We start from the raw sequence: 18,800 nt of genomic DNA, 5'->3' as shown, positions 1-18,800 counted from the left end.
AAGATACGCCAGATGCAGTTAGAAACTAAAAACAAGCCTATCGCAAGACATCTGGTAGGGGGGGCACCTGGGGTGGCCAGCCAAATTTCAGGGGGGACCGGTGCCACCCCTGGCCACCACGTAGACACGCCCCTGCCTGTACCAAAGCGAGTCAGAATGAAAGTGATCTTCACGCCGTTTGCATCAAAAGACAGCACATCTGGAGGACATCATCACTGCTGCAGCTTCATTCGCGGTTATGTGGAAACAACAGTAGTAGTCCACAAGTATGATCGTTCTCTTCTTACTGATTGTCGGAGGCGATGCACTTCTTCAGTGGTTTTGGGACTTCATATATGCGGAACATCATGTGATCCTCATGTCACCCCACTATAGCGTGTGCGCAGCTTTTAGCACTCACCTCATCTTCTCTGCTCCCTTCATGCTTCTGGACGTGTTCAGTCCACACCTGGGATGGCTCCATAAATACAGGTTACGCCGTGAAGTCGTTGGCTTGCATCAGTGGTTTCGATGTGCTTCTCGGATTTTATGGAATTACGTGGTTGGCGTTTTACCGTTAACTGCGCTGTTTCTGTCGGTGCGGCGCACGCATTTCCCGGAGACAGCACCGTCTTGTTTCCAGGCCTGTAGGGAATGTGTATCGTGCATGCTCATATTCGATACGCTCTTCTTCTTTTGTCATTGCACCATTCACAAGTAAGCATAACTCATCTCACATGTCAGAATATGGAGCTTCCAACATTGCACGTGTGGAGCATTGCAACTTTTAATGACAAAGTTTTAAATCTTATAGTAATTTATTGTCATTTTTAACAGTTTTATTAAATTAGACGCTATAGGCTACACTGGTATTGGCATTTGTATACAGGCTGGCATTCTCAAGAATATAACCCAATCTCATGAAATTGCTGTAAATAGGGTAGACTGAGTACATTTGAGACATGTGTACAGTTGAAAAAAGTGGGTACAGTTGAGGCACCCTTTAGGTTGCAATGTACTGTATACAGTAACATTTCAATCATAGAAAATAAAATGCATACAGAGACTGTGTGTTTGTGTACTGGTATTACCTACATTATGGGGACCAAATTTCCCCACAAGTATAGTAATACCAGTAAATTCACCTTATGGGAATATGTTTTAGGTCCCCATGATGAAACAAGCTTAAATCATATATGTATACAGAATGATTGAAAATGTAAAAATGCAGAACGTTTCGAGTGATGTGTAAGTTTAGGGGTACAGTCAGGTCCACAAATATTGGGACATCGACACAATTCTAACATTTTTGGCTCTATACACCACCACAATGGATTTCAAATTAAACGAACAAGATGTGCTTTAACTGCAGACTGTCAGCTTTAATTTGAGGCTAATTACATCCAAACCAGGTGAACGGTGTAGGAATTACAACAGTTTGCATATGTGCCTCCCACTTGTTAAGGGACCAAAAGTAATGGGACAGAATAATAATCATAAATCAAACTTTCACTTTTTAATACTTGGTTGCAAATCCTTTGCAGTCAATTACAGCCTGAAGTCTGGAACGCATAGACATCACCAGACGCTGGGTTTCATCCCTGGTGATGCTCTGCCAGGCCTCTACTGCAACCGTCTTCAGTTCCTGCTTGTTCTTGGGGCATTTTCCCTTCAGTTTTGTCTTCAGCAAGTGAAATGCATGCTCAATCGGATTCAGGTCAGGTGATTGACTTGGCCATTGCATAACAGTCCACTTCTTTCCCTTCAAAAACTCTTTGGTTGCTTTTGCAGTATGCTTTGGGTCATTGTCCATCTGCAATGTGAAGCACCGTCCAGTGAGTTCTGAAGCATTTGGCTGAATATGAGCAGATTATATTGCCCGAAACACTTCAGAATTCATCCTGCTGCTTTTGTCAGCAGTCACATCATCAATAAATACAAGAGAACCAGTTCCACTGGCAGCCATACATGTCCACGCCATGACACTACCACCACCATGCTTCACTGATGAGGTGGTATGCTTAGGATCATGAGCAGTTCCTTTCCTTCTCCATACTCTTCTCTTCCCATCACTCTGGTACAAGTTGATCTTGGTCTCATCTGTCCATAGGATGTTGTTCCAGAACTGTGAAGGATTTTTTAGATGCCTTCCTGTTTTTGAGACTCACCAATGGTTTACATCTTGTGGTGAACCCTCTGTATTCACTCTGGTGAAGTCTTCTCTTGATTGTTGACTTTGACACACATACACCTACCTCCTGGAGAGTGTTCTTGATCTGGCCAACTGTTGTGAAGGGTGTTTTCTTCACCAGGGAAAGAATTCTTTGGTCATCCACCACAGTTGTTTTCCGTGGTCTTCCAGGTCTTTTGGTGTTGCTGAGCTCACCGGTGCGTTCCTTCTTTTTAAGAATGTTCCAAACAGTTGTTTTGGCCACGCCTAATGTTTTTGCTATCTCTCTGATGGGTTTGATTTGTTTTTTCAGCCTAATGATGGCTTGCTTCACTGATAGTGACAGCTCTTTGGATCTCATCTTGACAGTTGACAGCAACAGATTCCAAATGCAAATAGCACACTTGAAATGAACTCTGGACCTTTTATCTGCTCATTGTAATTGGGATAATGAAGGAATAACACACACCTGGCCATGGAGCAGCTGAGAAGCCAATTGTCCCACTACTTTTGGTCCCTTAACAAGTGGGAGGCACATATGCAAACTGTTGTAATTCCTACACCGTTCACCTGATTTGGATGTAAATACCCTCAAATTAAAACTGACAGTCTGCAGTTAAATCACATCTTGTTCCTTTCATTTGAAATCCATTGTGGTGGTGTATAGAGCCAAAAATGTTAGAATTGTGTCGATGTCCCAATATTTATGGACCTGACTGTATGTATAGGCCTATTGTTATTTTTACTGTTATGTTTCCCAGACAGCAACATAGTGTATATTGCAAAAAGAAAAATATATGGCAAAGAGTACAAATGCAACCCAGACAGCAAGCAGTGTTTGCCCAGATCCGGCCCACATCTGGCCCGCATGGATTTCACACGGGCCAGATGTGGGCCGGATCTGGGCAAACACTGCTTGCTGTCTGGGTTGCATTTGAACTTTTTGTCATATATTTTTGTAGTGTTAAATATTTGTTCCTGTTTTGTTTAACTGAATCTGAATTAAATAAAGCAAATAAATAAATGTATTTTTAAACTAATTATTTAAAACTGTAATTTTGTCATTTATTACATTTGCTATAAATGGTTAACCAGCTTTACAGCATTAAGAATGGGTGTCTCAACTGTACCATGCTACTGTTTCAACTGTACACCATATGGGTACAGCTGAGACAAAAATGCACCTCATATTTATGAGCTAATTGTGAAAAATATAAACTACTTATGGCCATTATCAATTTATGATATTTTAGTACACAAGCAAAAGAAATAACATGTGAAAAATCACTTAATTTCAGCATCTAGTTTTTGTGTAGTGATGAAAAAAGCAGAAAGTGTCTCTACTGTACTTATTCTACCCTACGCCAAATAAAAACAAAAACTTGTGGTATAATGCTCAAACTAGGCTATTCGTTAAAAAAAGTGTTTAGCCTGTTCTCATAGGACAAATTTGAACAGTTCCAGCTTTTTATCTTGGCCTTTAGGCTACAGCTTTGAAAAAAATACATCTTTTTGTATGAATACAATTTGACCTTTCACATTTTATAAAAGAAAAATTAGTTTTCGCCTGAAGCCACCCATGAAAGTTTATGAGAAAAAAAGATGGGTTTTGAGCACAGTTAATGCTTTTCATATGAGCTTCAATGTATTCTTAGTTTAGTGGGCTTATGAAGAACAACAGGGGTCGTTAGCGCAACCTTAAAAGCCCTATTTGAAAAACAAAACAAAACAAAAAACAAAGATACTTATGGATGTTTTTAGATTATAATTACATAGGATTATTCATTTAATTAAAAATATAGTTAATAAATGTAATAATTTTAATTCAATTTATTATTTCAATATAACAATATTGCTTTTATATAACCTAATAATAATAATAATGCATTTACCAGATTTTAGAAAAAAAGCTATGGTGAAAAATTATTCAAATATTAAACCTTTATTTAACACCAAATGAAAAGGAAAAATGTCAAGCAAATGCTATGAAATTGCCATGAAGCAAATAAATAATCTCATGTGTTGTGTTCTGTTCTGTAAGGCTTATATTGCCATAAATATGTGAGATATTATGAAATTATGAAGTGATTTAGATTAACCAGGGGCAGAGAATCTTTGGTGAAAATTGTCCCAGAGAGTTTTAAAGTTTCTTTGCGATTACCGAATCTACTCACAGTGTAGTTCAATGTGTAGTTGTGTAACGTCACTGTCTAGTATATAGTTTTCTGTATAAAACAGAGTAGACAAGACATGTAAAGCATGCATCTGGCCAGATTACAAACGCCATCGCCATGAGCAAAACATCTCTGTATATGCTAGAACTTGTGCATTAGCAACAGTGCCATGACTCCAACCACTTTATAAATTCAGATTCACAAATATAAGGAACAAACTATCGTGCACAGCTCCAAAAAAAAAAACCCCACTCACGTCCATTCCACTTTCATAATCTGTTGATGTCATTATCACATCTCACTCTTGTTGTCTCCACTTGTAACTTTAGCAAGGCCCATATTTATGTATTTCATTTATGTATCTATTTATAAAATATTTCAGTACATATTTATATAATATATAATATTATTATATATAACTATATCAAATGTCTGTATTTCTTCCAGAATTCCCTGGCTGTACCACAACGTCCACCACATTCACCATCAGAACAGGGACACTTTTGCTCTGGCAGCTCAAGACTCCAGTATTTCTGAACTGCTGTCTCTACAAACCCTTGCATTTATAAGTGCCATGCTTGTGGGCTGCCACCCTTTTAGCGAAATCCTTTTCCATCTGTTTAACACCTGGATGGCTGTGGAGGACCACTGTGGATATGACTTTCCTTGGGCATTGCATCGGTTGTTGCCATGCTTTAGCGGGGCGCCGCACCACCTGGCCCACCATCAGCACTTTAAAGGGAACTTCGCCCCTTACTTCAGACACTGGGATTATATCTTTGGGACCTCATTGCCCATTTCAGTAAATAAGAGAGGCCATAGATAGGGTGAATACAGGTTAATTGGGCCATTACAGGACTGTGAGAATGAGACTATTAAAAGTGTCCCATTGTATCTGATTTCACCCTATATGAATTCACATATAATAACCCAGTTTTTGCAAAGATTTTACTTACTGGATTAAACCCAGTTAAGCCTGGGAACATCAAGTTAATTCTGTTTATAAGAATGAGTTATCTTAGATTCTTGGCCTGATTTTGTACTCAGCCTAAACTGTGTAGAAATCTTATGTACATTTTGAATACATTTGCATTACAATTTTTTAATGTTGTATATTTATCAAATGTTTATATTTGTTTTGTTAAGGGCTGATAACATCAAACAGGCCTCTTTTACAAATGTTTCTGTATAGAAATATAATTATTGCAGCTGGAAAATGTCAATTTTATATTTAAGCTTCAAAGAAAACTTTTTAAATGTTTTATTATATAGTCTGAGATAGTAAAAAAAAAAGTTCCTTTTCATGGGTGGATTTTGGTATGTATTTTAACACAAAAAAGTGTGCAAAAGCAGAAGAATGTTTTTTTTTAATGTTTCTGAAAAAAGTATGCCAACCGAGGCTATGTGCATTTACAATAAAAACAGCAATATTACAAATTAAATACTTTCTATAATAATGACACTTTTAGTCCTGAAGTAATACAATGATAGTCAATGCGACAAAACTCTACCAGTGTGTCCAGCTTGAAATTCAATCAAATTCTGTTTCTGTACTTCATCAAAAACATGGAATGCCATGGCAGTGAAGTTGGAGATAGATCAGTTGTAGTTTGCAATTAAAAGCCTGAGTCACTACTGCGCATGTGCACTTTTATGTCCCAAACTTAACTTCTAGTAGACTTTCGCAAAGAATCATTAACAACAAGTCCTTCTAGAATAGATTATTTCTGATGACAAGCTAAATATGTTTGTGGCGTAAATCAGACAGTCTTATTGAAAATGTAAATTCATTCTCTGCCAGCAGGAGGTGCTTTTGGAGTGGCAGAGATACAGGTTTCCCCTGTAGCTCCGCTCACAAACGCTGCTTTATCAGGCATTAACATGCAAGACGAAATGAAAATGACATCGAAAATGTTCTGAAGACAGTCGTTTCCTTCAGAAATGCAGTGATATAAAAACCCCCGCACTGCGTTTAGATTTTGAAATGTGCAGAGCTCATATTTTTTCAACGAAGTCATAGCCTTTTGGAAAATCTATTTGTGGTCAGTTTTGATATTGTTGTGGTTCACCACAAATAAATCAATGTATGGGAAACATTGCATCCCACAGCACAACAACCTGAGCCCAACTTCATACTCTTCACCTGAACTGTAACTGCGTTTGTAGTTGGCACCACTAGCCAGACCTATAAACAAGCACAGACCGGAAATTAACTTCGGGCTTTTACAGTATAGTGTCCCCATCACTATACTGGGGCATTAGGACCCACACAGACCACCCCTTGCTGGCCTCACTAACACCTCTTCCAGCATCAACCTAGTTTTCCCAGGAGGTCTCCCATCCAGGTACTGACCAGGCTCAACACTGCTTAGCTTCAGTGGGCAACCAGTCTTGGGCTGCAGGGTGATATGGCTGTGGCATACTTGATATTGTGAGTGTGACTGTAATTTAGCATTAGTGGTTGTGATTTCAACCTGTGATATTTCTTGTTAACTTGACCCATGCCTGATTGACTACGATTTTGGAAACTGATTTTGAACTGTAGCTATCGACTTTGTCTTTTCTTGGAAAAGAGTGACCATAACATTATTCATCGTGTTCAACTATTGTATATATCTTTTGTGAACTTTGAAAAATGTTAAAGGATGTAGGGGGGTTGATGCCATTTTATTTTACACATCTTTTCACATAGTTTTTGGTTTAGGGATTCAGGTAAATTTAAACTGTATTTTTAATCTTTCATTTTGGTTTAGGAAGTGTAGGGGGTTAAAAAAAGATACTTAATTGGTATTTTGACCTAGCCTGCCCCTGACGCTAAACCCTTGTTTTTAATTTAAAGTGTTAGTTCACCCAAAAATGAGAATTCAGTCATTAATTACTCACCATTGTGTTGTTCCAAACCTGTAAGGCCTTCGTTCGTCTTCGGAACACAAATTAAGATATTTTTGATGAAATTTGAAAGCTTTCTGACCCTCCATAGAACGCAACGTAACTGAAATGTTTCCAGGTCCAGAAACACATAAGGATATCGATGAAATAGTCCATGTGACATCAGGGGTTCAACTGTAATGTTATGAAGCTACAAGAATACTTTTTGTGCACAAAGAAAACAACCAATAATGTAAGCAGCAGTGCCATGCGTATGCGTTGTTTACATGAACCGGAAGAAAGCGCATGCGTCATGATACTCTCCACAATGGTGGCACCGCTGCAGACAGGATGAGGAGGAGAAGAATAGTTAAATAAAGTCGTTATTTTTGTTTTCTTTGTGCACAAAAATTATTCTTGTACTTTTTTCGCACAAAAAGTATTCCGACTATTTCATTTATGTCCTTGCTACGTTTCTGAACCTGGGAACATTTCAGTTGCATTACAGGGTCAGCGAGATCTCAGATTTCATCAAACATATCTTAATTTGTGTCCTGAAAATGAAAGAAGGTCTTAGGGTTTGGAACAAAGAGGGTAATTAATGACTGAATTTTCATTTTTGGGTGAATTCAGCATCTGATCTCTCTGGTATTGAGGCTCTCCTCCTTTTCCTGTTATGGCTGACCCCTAGTGGTCCTAACACAAGTACTTAACTGATTTGACCTAAACCTTTTCGGAGAAGGCCACATCACATCTGTATACTGCAACAAGCAGCATCATTCACCTGCACTGTGCCAAAAAGCCTTTCCTTTGATTGACATTTTTAGTTAACTGTATAGTCTTTATAGGAGCATCCATCACCGTTTGGTTTAAAATATTGTTCCCCACACAGCACTTTAGTGAATTATAAGGGATGGAAATAGGTCAATTAATCGGAAATGTTAGTATTTTGTAAGTACATTTTAGTAGTTTCAAAGTCCCTAATATATGTACTTTCCTCCAAGAGGTAAGCTCACTGGCTCATACTTTGATGTGCAAATAAGCTTCCAGTGCCACTTAGACAGATCAAACCAAAGCAAAAATAATGATTTATTCCTGCTAAAGCTTGAGCTTGAGTTTTACGGAAGGTATAGGTGCCATTTCTTTGCATTTTATGTGGAATACTGCATATAGTATACGCAGTGGTGGAAATGGGGGGGGGGGGGGGGGGGACGCGGGGGGGACGGAGTCCTGGGAGTGAATTTCGAGGGGGGACGGCGTTTCATTTCCAACTGGTTAGATTTATTTGAAAATTATAATGATTTCTATATTATATCCATTCAAAAGACTACAAAAGCGATCCCAGTTCTGCATAAACCGTAGTGCAGTGCAGACTAAACAAAATGTAGCGGGATATTTGTGTCTGTTGTTTGCTGGGCAATGCCGTCTTTGATTGGCCATCAAGAGCAGACTGCAGCCAATGGAAATGCTTCTCTATTGCTGCACATGCTGCTCCTTACAGCACAGATCGTGAAAGCAGACTGCAGTTTGTCATTCATTGTAACAAACAAAGTGTAGAAATAATAGATTCAGTTTGCAGTGTAGAGAGCTTCATTCACTAAAATAGAAGTTTGTGAGATCGCGATGAACTTAATGATTATAAAGAGTTTGCAAATGTGAAATTTAATTAATACAACAGATTTACACATTATTGATTTTATTCAAAAGTTAATATAAAGCGACTTGCATTTTAGGAACACTTGTCTGATCTGTTGAGAACTATTTTGTTGATGAAATAAAGTCACAGCTGAGCCGCTGCACATCTCCAAGCAAACAGCACTGTTTCAATTGTGAATGAATCTTTGTTTTTGAACAAATCTAGTGAGTCGATGATTCTATGATCCATTCATAAAGAGAGTCACTTGCTTCATTCCTTAATGAATCAGCCGTTTGAACGAATCGATTAGATGAATGATTCAGTGACAGACAGTGACTTGCTGCCACCTACTGGGAGTTTCATTTTTAAAGTATACATTTTAATTGTTTAATGTTTCTGTATTCAATCTCATAACATTGTTTTTATTAAATGTATTAATGCCACCTCTGAGTCTTGTTAAAAAGTCTGTAAATATTCCACATTTGTGCTCTTCTGTTCCGTGCAAAGATTCATTGTTGCTGATTTCAGGTCTTCCTGATTGTATCTTATTATTTTAAATGAATTTATTGTTTAATTATTTATTTATTTATTTTTTACAAAAAGTTAATAAATCTAATTTTGGCACAACATATGACATACATTTAATAAAGATAAAAATGGCATTACAAAGGTTAAAAAAATACTTTAAGGAGTCAAACATCATCTTATAATAGTAAGTTTAATTTCTGTCATTGATCAGAAGGTGTTCGTAATTTCTTTCTTTATTTTTTTAAGTAGAAGCACTAGTGCTCCTGAAAAGAAACGTAAGTGTAGAGTCCTTAAGAATGTAATGTTACCTTTTAAAACTAATTGAAAAGGTTTTTGCAAAGTGTAAACTATTAAATATAATCTAAAAATCATGCAATACATACCGCTAAATAAGACGTGTTTTGAGGGCTTAGCTAATCAGGCCAATGAGAGACAATCATTCTAATATTTTATGAAATCATTAGTTCATTTCACTAATCAATGTTTTTTGTTTGTTTTTTATTAAACACAAGAGGTCAGTAATAATAATTATATTATAAGATGCACAAATTCAAACACAACGCATCTTTAACTTGGGCAGAATTGCAGGTGGCTGTCTTAATGTACTAGAAGGTTTAGAGAAAATATGACATAAGTTCTTAATAAATGTTTTCATAGATTATAAATGTTTTTATGATAAAATACATCCGAAAGGTAATCTAAAATTACCATTGTTAACCCCCCCCCCCCCCCCCCCCCCCCCCCCCAAGTTAGAGTCCCCCCAGTAAATATCGGCCATTTCCACCACTGATATACGGCATAATACTCACTAGGTGGCGTTAGGGGATGTATTTATGCGAGCCCAAGAAGAGAATATATTGCGGATGAGGAGTCACAGCACAGCAAATTTGACTGTGAATGTGGATGATTGTGAATATTTGAGCTTAAATCTAATGTGGAATGTGAAATATGATTGGTAAAATATGAACTTCGCATACAAATCATGGATAGTATTGTAGTTTAAAATGAAGTGTAAAATAAAGGCACAAAACTGATACTCTTGAATTGAACTCTTTCTTTCCCCAACATTTCAGCATTTCCTAATGCTGTAATTTCCTAACATGTAATTAACTTTAAGTTTACCTGTAAATTAGTCTTTTTTTCATACCTTAAATTGATGAATGAAGTTTGATTCACCTTACCAAAAACACTGGCTATTAAAGTGAAGTGACATACAGCCAAGTATGGTGACCCATACTCGGAATTCTTGCTCTGCATTTATCCCATCCAAAGTGCACACACACAGTAGTGAACAAACACCCAGAGCAGTGGGCAGCCTTATGCTGCGGCACCCAGGGAGCAGTTGGGGGTTTGGTTCCTTGCTCAAGGGCACTTCAGTTGTGGTATTGAGAGTGGAGAGAGCGCTGTACATTCCCCCCACCTACAATCCCTGCCAGCCTGAGACTCAAACCCACAATCTTTTGATTACAAGTGCGACTCTCTAACCATTAGGCCACGACTTCCCAATAATTTCATAATTTGAGACCAGCTAGAGAGAAACATGAGGGTGTTACTTATTTGAATCCCCTCTGCTATAAATCTGAAAATGGAAATTCTGTTGTCATTTACTCTCATATCATTACACTACATATATGATAATGTGGTTTACTTAGATTTAGCACTGTATTTCCAATTACCATGACAGGAATATACTTTATTTCAAGCAAGTTCCATTTATCTGACTTACAGCGTTTCCCCTGGGATAAATCTCTAGTATAACAGGAGCTATTACTTGTTGGAATATTTTCCATATTGAGTGCCAGAAATGCTGACCATGCTAGCTTTTTCTTAAGTTTCACTCTTCCTGCAGCTGTATTCTTGATTTCCCTCCAGGACCCTCTTTACCAAAATCAATCATTCTTTCTGTGACCTTCATTGATGAGATGATGGCAGTGGAGGAGCTTCAGGTTCAAACAAATGCAACTACTTTTATAGGAAATTCAAATAGTGTTTCCTATACATGATTTCTCCATTGCAGTACGCTAGTCACAATTTCAGCAGGTGACATTGTTTCTCCAGCAGTCGGCAGCAAGTTACTGAGTGAGTTTATGTATCACTCAGTCACCTGATTCTTTCAAAATCACTGATTCATAAATGAACCAAACATTTTGGCACGTTCAGGCTCACACCGGTGCACGTTTTGCTACGGTTTCCAGGTTGAACGACATGTTTCCTGGAAACGGTGTGCAACAGGGTTTGAGATACGTTTTCTCTTATTTGGTGGGTGTGTCAAAAATGTCAGCCCAATCAGCAGCAACAGGGTGTTCAACGCACCACTGTTTCCGTTTAATAAACGTTTTGCACCGTTTTGTTGGGTCTGAATGCAGGCCTGATTACGTGATCCAGATCACATGTATGCTCATAAATACAGTAACGTGTTTCATTCCAGAATGAATAAGTGTTTCTGAACGATTCGGTTGGCTGAATTATTTCATTATTTTCTCATAAGGAATGTGCCTTAAAAGTACTTGTAGTTAGATTAAAGGGGTCCTATATTATGTTATTTTACAAAGTCTTGATTTTGTTTTGTGGGTGTACTAGAACATGCTCTCATGCTTGGTGGTTCGAAAATCGCATTATTTTTCACATAATTTACATTATTACAATACTTTTCTTCCCAGCCTGGCACAAACTGCTCAATTAGTTCGCGGGTTTGATGAAGGCCCGCCTTCCGAAAAACGAAATGTGTTGTGATCACTGTACACAAAGCAGAGCTCCGCTCACAGACGCTGCTTTATCAGACATTACATGCAAGCTGAAATGAAAATGACATCCATAATTTTCTGAAGACAGACAGTTTCCTTCAGAAATACAGTGATATAAAAACACCAGCACCGGGTTTTGATTTTAAAACGTGCAGTGCTCAACCAAGTGTTCTCCCCACCCCCCAAAACCATTCGAATTTCCGTAGGCGGGATTTTATTTTAATGATATTCTAATGGACTGTTTTGTGATATCACAAACACCGGAAAACAACGCTGTAGTCCAAACGAGGGTTGTGCTAGAAGGGATACAGCTCCGACCGGATACGAACAATGAAATAATTTTTCTACCTATTAGATTGTGTTTTATTAACGTCTACACCTACACCTACCCCAACCCTAAACCTACCCCTTACAATAATGATAAATATAGTAATTATTGCTGTACAGTGTGACAAAAATTACGCTGCTGTATTGATGTGCGCATGCTCAGTAGTGCCATACGTATCCCTTCTAGCCTTAACCCCAAACGAGCCGTTCATTGTAGTTCTTGAAAAGGGATTTTTTTTTTTTTACAAAATATCTCCATTTGGAGTGGACTTTGAGATTTGTAACTTTGTAGATATTTTTATGCCCAAACATACACACTACACACTAAAATTCAAAAAGTGAAAAAGCATAATAGGACCCCTTTAAATTACATTTTAACATAGGCTACTCCTAATCAGACTACAGTTACTTTGATTGCATGATTACTTATTATTCACACAAAATCAGTAAATTATTTGTAACTTATTGATTCTCCCTAATTCCTCTTTTTCATATTTTAAATGTTCCTTCCTAATAGCTTACTGACTCAAAACTCATCTGTTTATGTGCATTTATTGAGCACTGTGCTCAATTTTTATGTAGGCTATAATCATTTTCTATTTTTAACTGTTTTTACATTCATTTTAAATCAATTTCTAAATAATTTTTCACTTAATTTTATGTAAAGCACTATGAGTTACCATTGTGTATGAAATGTGCTATATAATTAAACTTGCCTTTCCTTACTGCTTAAAATATAGCCCACTGTCATTAGTCAAGTGACTATACACAGCATTTGACCACTGGATTTACAAAAATAGTTAAATAAATTAAATAAACATCTTTAAATATGTCAATTAATTTGTATACATTTATTTTTAAGCGGCACTCTTGGTCCTCCATAGCCCGCTGATGCTCAAAGACGTGCAAAGGTTGTGCTTTGACTTCGTTTGGAGATACTTTCATTGGGGGAGCAAAACAGACAAAATAACCTGGAGCTCAGCATGCAAGCTCTTGCCTATAAAAGCTATAACACTCACGCTATAGCCTATTGCTGTTTTTCAAATGAACTTGGCTGTGAATGTGATGAACAGCAGAGCTCTTGCAGCTAAACGTATTTACTGAAGTTCTCTTAATTGGCTATTTAATGTCCGGATGGATTACTTTTTTAGTACTTTTGTTCAACTTTATGTCTATATGCCCTGTTAATGGTTATTTCTTGAAAAAGAGTGACCATGCTATTATTCATTATTTCAGTGGTGTTCAGTTAAAGTCAAATCATGGGTTTAGAACAACATGGGAGTATAAATAGTCTCAGGAATAAAGGTACAAAAGCTGTCACTGGGACGGTACCTTTTTAAAAGGTATACTTTGTACCTATTAGGTTCAAAAATGGACAATTTAAGTACTAATACATACCTTTTGAAAAGGTACTACCCCAGTGACAGCTTTTGCACCTTTATTTCTAAGAGTGAATGATGACAAAGTAAATAAAGGTAAGCGAGTAAACTTGTTTTTTGGGGGGGGGTGAACTATCCCATTAGATGGAAGGAATTGTAAGAACATCCCTTTTAAGAAATTCCCATCTGCAGTTGTACAGAGTGTGAAAATTGAATGCATAAGAAGGAATCTAATATTGTGCTGTAATAAGAAAACTTTAGTATCAGACTCACTCTGATTCTGAACTGGACACATCCACCCCTCTGGCAGCTGAATAATAGTGTCCACAGTGAACTATACTGTCATCTTCTCAGTCATGTGCATTTTGGGGGGCTTATTCTGCTACTCTGAGTGCTCTGTTTAGCATGTTCCAGTGAGATATAATGTCATTGCACTATAGGACAAGAAGCAATAGGATGTATAATAGCCTATTTCTAGCTAATGTATTCTGCACCAGTGACATTACGCACTGTATTCTGTCTCTGTGCGGTTTTATTTCTCACTTCCTCAAGTAATTGCCAAGTCAGTCAAGGTCTTCAAGAGACAGCCTTGATCTGGGGTTTTTAGAATAACTGTAACCTTGTCTTCATCTGCCCCCATTTGAGTTAAAGCAATGTCCCACAAACATTAATTTAATCTTGGCAAATCTTATCATTCATCAGTCTTTCACCTCTTATTCCCAGAGCACCTGACAAGATTTCCCACTTATTCACTTAATTGTTTCCCAAATGATAGGTCAATTCAAGAGCTTGTTCATCTTGTCCTGTCGATCACAGCGCATAAGAACTTGTGCATATATAGCCAATCCCTTGACAGTTTATCCCTCCAGCACATTCCATCTCCATCTTCATTTTTGATCTACATGAACTCATTTGAATTAAGTAGTCTAGGGAGGAACTATGATCGCTATTACAGTTAATCTACATCTAACTTCCAATCTTTAGGATAGTTTTTAAAGAAATATGATTTGTTGTGAATAACATGAAGAGATTTTTAATTGCTCACAGGCTTATAGCTTAATGGAGCTCTCAGTATCATTTCAACATTAGTAGCCCGTTGTCTCATTTTCCCCTCAAATTTCCAAAGAGTTTTAAACGAAAAGGAACAGTTCATCCAAAAATTACAAATTAATCTAAATAATTTCCGTTTAGGCCATCCAAGATGTGGATAAGCTTGTTTCTTCAACAGAACAGATTTAGAGAAATTTAGCATTACTACACTTGCCCACCAGTGGATTGTCTGCGGTGAACCATCACAATAATCCACACGACTTCAATCCATCAATTAATGTCTTGTAGAAACAAAATCCATAACAGCACATCCTCTAGCAGAAAAGTTCCCTGTGACATCAAAACTTATAGACATATTTGCTTAAAATGGTTTTGGAGTTGGAGTTTGGAATTGTTTTTGCTTGTAAATGGTTCTTAATCTGTGCATATTTTTCTTCTGATTCAAACAAGACAACGTTTTTTCACTGGAGAAAGCAATATGACATATTTTAGCAATGGTTTGACGTAAAAAAATATTATGATGGATTTGAAGTTGTGTGGATTACTTGTGGATTGTGATATTTTTATCAGCTGTTTGATCTGACAGCACCAATTCGCTGCAAAGGATCCATCGGTGAGCAATTGATGTAATGCTAAATGTCTCCAAATCCATTCTGATGAAGAAAAAACTCAGCTACATCTTGAATGGCCTCAGTATATTTTCAGAACATTTTAATTTTTGTCTGAATTATTCCTTTTCGTCTTGTAGACTTTGATATCCTGGCTAATATGTGCACATTTTGAGCGCAGTGGGGATTACTGGGGTCTTTTTCCTCAGAATTCAAAAAAAAAAAAAAAAACTCCAAGAAGCAGGAGATTTAAACAAATGTCTCCATTTGCTCTCTTTATGCAGGGATATTGAAGAGGTTTTTCTTTCCTGTGGGCTCTCAATGGCACAGCTGAATGCCATGTAATGGAATATGAAAAATCTTTCTCTGCTTGTTAGATGCACCAGAGTCTCATCTCCTTCCTTGTCATCTCAGCTAGCTCTGTCAGCTCAAGTTTTTGCAGTAATGAGCTGCAATTGATACAGTAGGGGACTCTACAATCTCTATTTCGTATACAGGCCATATGCATCTCTCCTGTGTGTTCACCTGTGAGGTGTTGAAATAATTTTTTATTTTTTTTCTTAAACATAGACAGATTAGTATTCTGGATTCTGCTTAATTCACAGTAAACCATTTGTTTACCAAATGTGAAAAAGTCTAAATCTTAATCAATTAGGCTAACACTGGATTACACATTTTTGATGGATTATTTTTCAAAAGCCCAGCTCCCGTATTTTGTTTTTCGTCATCCCCAACTTTATTGTAAAATGTAAATACACATGCAAATATCTCAGAAGAAAGGGCAGATCAAATGACCTGAAGTTTCAGCAAATAGGCACTAATGGCAGGTGCTGCTAAAGATAAACCTCCATTGTTTACAAATGAACAGTAGATGGCAGTCACATCTTAATATGAGTTTTTCTTTCAGTGCAGCTTGTGCATTTTCAGTTTGATATATAAAAAGGTCAACCTTTTTAAAATAAATTATTACCCAAATAATTGTTTTAATGTATGTTTTATTCATTGACTTGGCGACACCTTGCATTGGTGTACTGATGCAAAATGAACAACAATCTGATTTTGGCATAATGAAAAAAGTAGAACAATTATTTATTTGAAATATACTAAACTAAACAACACTGACAACAGCATATCATCATTGCAATATTACCTGATTCATTGAGTAAGAACACATTCAACTTAAAATAGAAAAAATCCTACTTTTACTACAATACAACACAGTACACGTTTAACACTGATGAGATTTTTTGGGAAAAAAAACAATAGAACTCTGACATATTTTACATGAATGTAAATATGAATGTGTGGTTTTTAACACAATTCTCAATAAAAAAAATTAGCACAACAAAATGCAGGCAGACATAGCAAAGTTTGGCTACAAATATGCAAAATATACAAAAAAGAAACTAGCACCATTTTACAGTAGAAGAAAAATCACATTAATGTTAAAATGTTCAAGCTTTTAAATTAGCTCTACAAATGACAAGTAATATTTATCTAAGGTGCAAAAAGAGGAACAATTGCTTTAAATGCCTTTTTGGATGTGGTCCATTTTGAAGAGGTCATTGCTATGCCTCATTCCCAGCAACTTGAAATGCCAACTCTGAAACTACTCAGGAAATAGATCTAACAAACTGCTGTTTTTTAAAAATGCACTTTAATGTCACCAGAATTAAATAGGAATTCAAATATTTCAGAATTATAATTTTTGTTGCATTATTTTATACTTTCAAGCTCAAAGCCTATGAAGTGAGGGCCACACATATGGAGTATAAAAACCAGTTTGTACAGAGCAAAGCCGAATATCCATTGCAATATTGTACAGTTTTTGTGGCACCTGTGGCATCCCATCTGCATCTGTCCACCAAACCACCTCAAAAACATTTTTATATATTCACAGACACACCTAATGACTAAAGAACCACCGTTAGCCCATAACACTTCTACAATAGATCTCACTCCTCAGGCGACTAACTGCAGTCTTCTTCAAAGAACTGTAAAGCACGTGTTTTAAGACAGGCTTGCACACGCTTGTTGAAGTTAAATTATGTTTTTAGGAGTATCGAAAACATTGTGTGCTCTGTGCAGTTCATTTAATGTACATTAGTGGTTGTGTACTTTAATTTGTTTACTTTTGAATTTTTGGATACATTTTGTTAAATCCTGTCTAAATACTGAAGCTTGGAATATTATGTGTGTGTGTGTGTGTGTGTGTGTGTGTGTGTAAAATTAGAGGTACACATGCCTTTCGTAGAATCTCTACATTAACTACATTAACATATTTAGCAACTGGAGTGAATTACCATTCAGTTTTCAGTTTCAGGAGGATGTGATCCATTTCCTGGGCTTTGAACATAGACCGCAGGAGTGAGCTTACATCTACAAAATTTAAAGGGGTACACTATGTCCAGAACATTTGGGTTTTTAATTTTTTGGAAAGAAGTCTTTCATGCTCACCAAAGTGGCATTTATTTGATCAAAAATTACAGTAAAAATTGTGAGATATTTTTCTTTTTATATATGTATTTTAAAATGTAATTTATTCCAGCTGTTTTCAGCAGCCATTACTCCAGTCTTCAGTTTCACATGATCCTTCTAATATGCTCATTTGGTGCTCAAGAAACATTTATTATTATTATTATCAAAGCTGAAAAATGTTTTATTTTTTTTTGTATTCTAAACTTCATTAACTAATTTTGAATCCACAAAAAATGTAATCAATTAATTTATTAAATGTATTAATTCTGAAAATGAATCGTATCCCAAACTTTTGAATGGGAGTGTAATTTGAATTCTGTCATCATTTATTTACCCTCATGTTTTTCCAGCTATTATACTTTCACTGAAGAAACTATTTTAAACCATTCACAATTAAAATTCTGACATTATAATTATAAAAGCTTACAGGTTTATATTGACAAGAGACTGAAGAGAATGAGTAATACTGACATAATTGTAATTTTGTGTGAACTTTTCCTTAAATGTAAATAAGTGGTGTTCAATTAAAGTCAGAATTACATGAATATTTTCTAAATATGTTATCTTCTCGTGAATGATCAACAAGCAATGGATAGAACTAAGTCCCCCTCTATATTTTTTCCTTCTTTCATAATCCAATTCACTCAGATGTACATCAAAATACTGAAGAAAACATATGTTGCTACTTCTATTAATTGCGACTTCAGTACATTGACTTAAAGTGCCCCTATTATGGATTTCTGAAAATTACCTTTCATGCTGTGTGTAACACAGCTAAGTGAACGAAAGCATCCTGCAAATCTGAAAGTGCGCTGTGTATAAAGTTGTTGTCTCTCAAAATAAAGAGTCGACTCTGAAT

The 18,800-nt window shown here is 36.5% G+C and overlaps 1 protein-coding gene across 1 annotated transcript; it reads left to right on the top strand.

Moving 5' to 3' along the window:
- Positions 1-268: 268 nt before the first annotated feature.
- LOC306869378 (cholesterol 25-hydroxylase-like protein) lies at positions 269-5,756 on the top strand (the record flags this gene model as incomplete). Its single annotated transcript, XM_079416137.1, has 2 exons — positions 269-696; positions 4,771-5,756. The coding sequence occupies 2 exons, from the start codon at positions 269-271 to the stop codon at positions 5,147-5,149; spliced, it is 807 nt and encodes a 268-aa protein (XP_079272263.1). The 3' UTR covers positions 5,150-5,756.
- Positions 5,757-18,800: the final 13,044 nt, after the last annotated feature.

This window comes from Barbus barbus, assembly GCF_936440315.1.
Source record: "Barbus barbus genome assembly, chromosome: 5".
Taxonomy (NCBI): Eukaryota; Metazoa; Chordata; class Actinopteri; order Cypriniformes; family Cyprinidae; genus Barbus; species Barbus barbus.
This window is presented reverse-complemented; position numbering and strand designations above follow the sequence as displayed.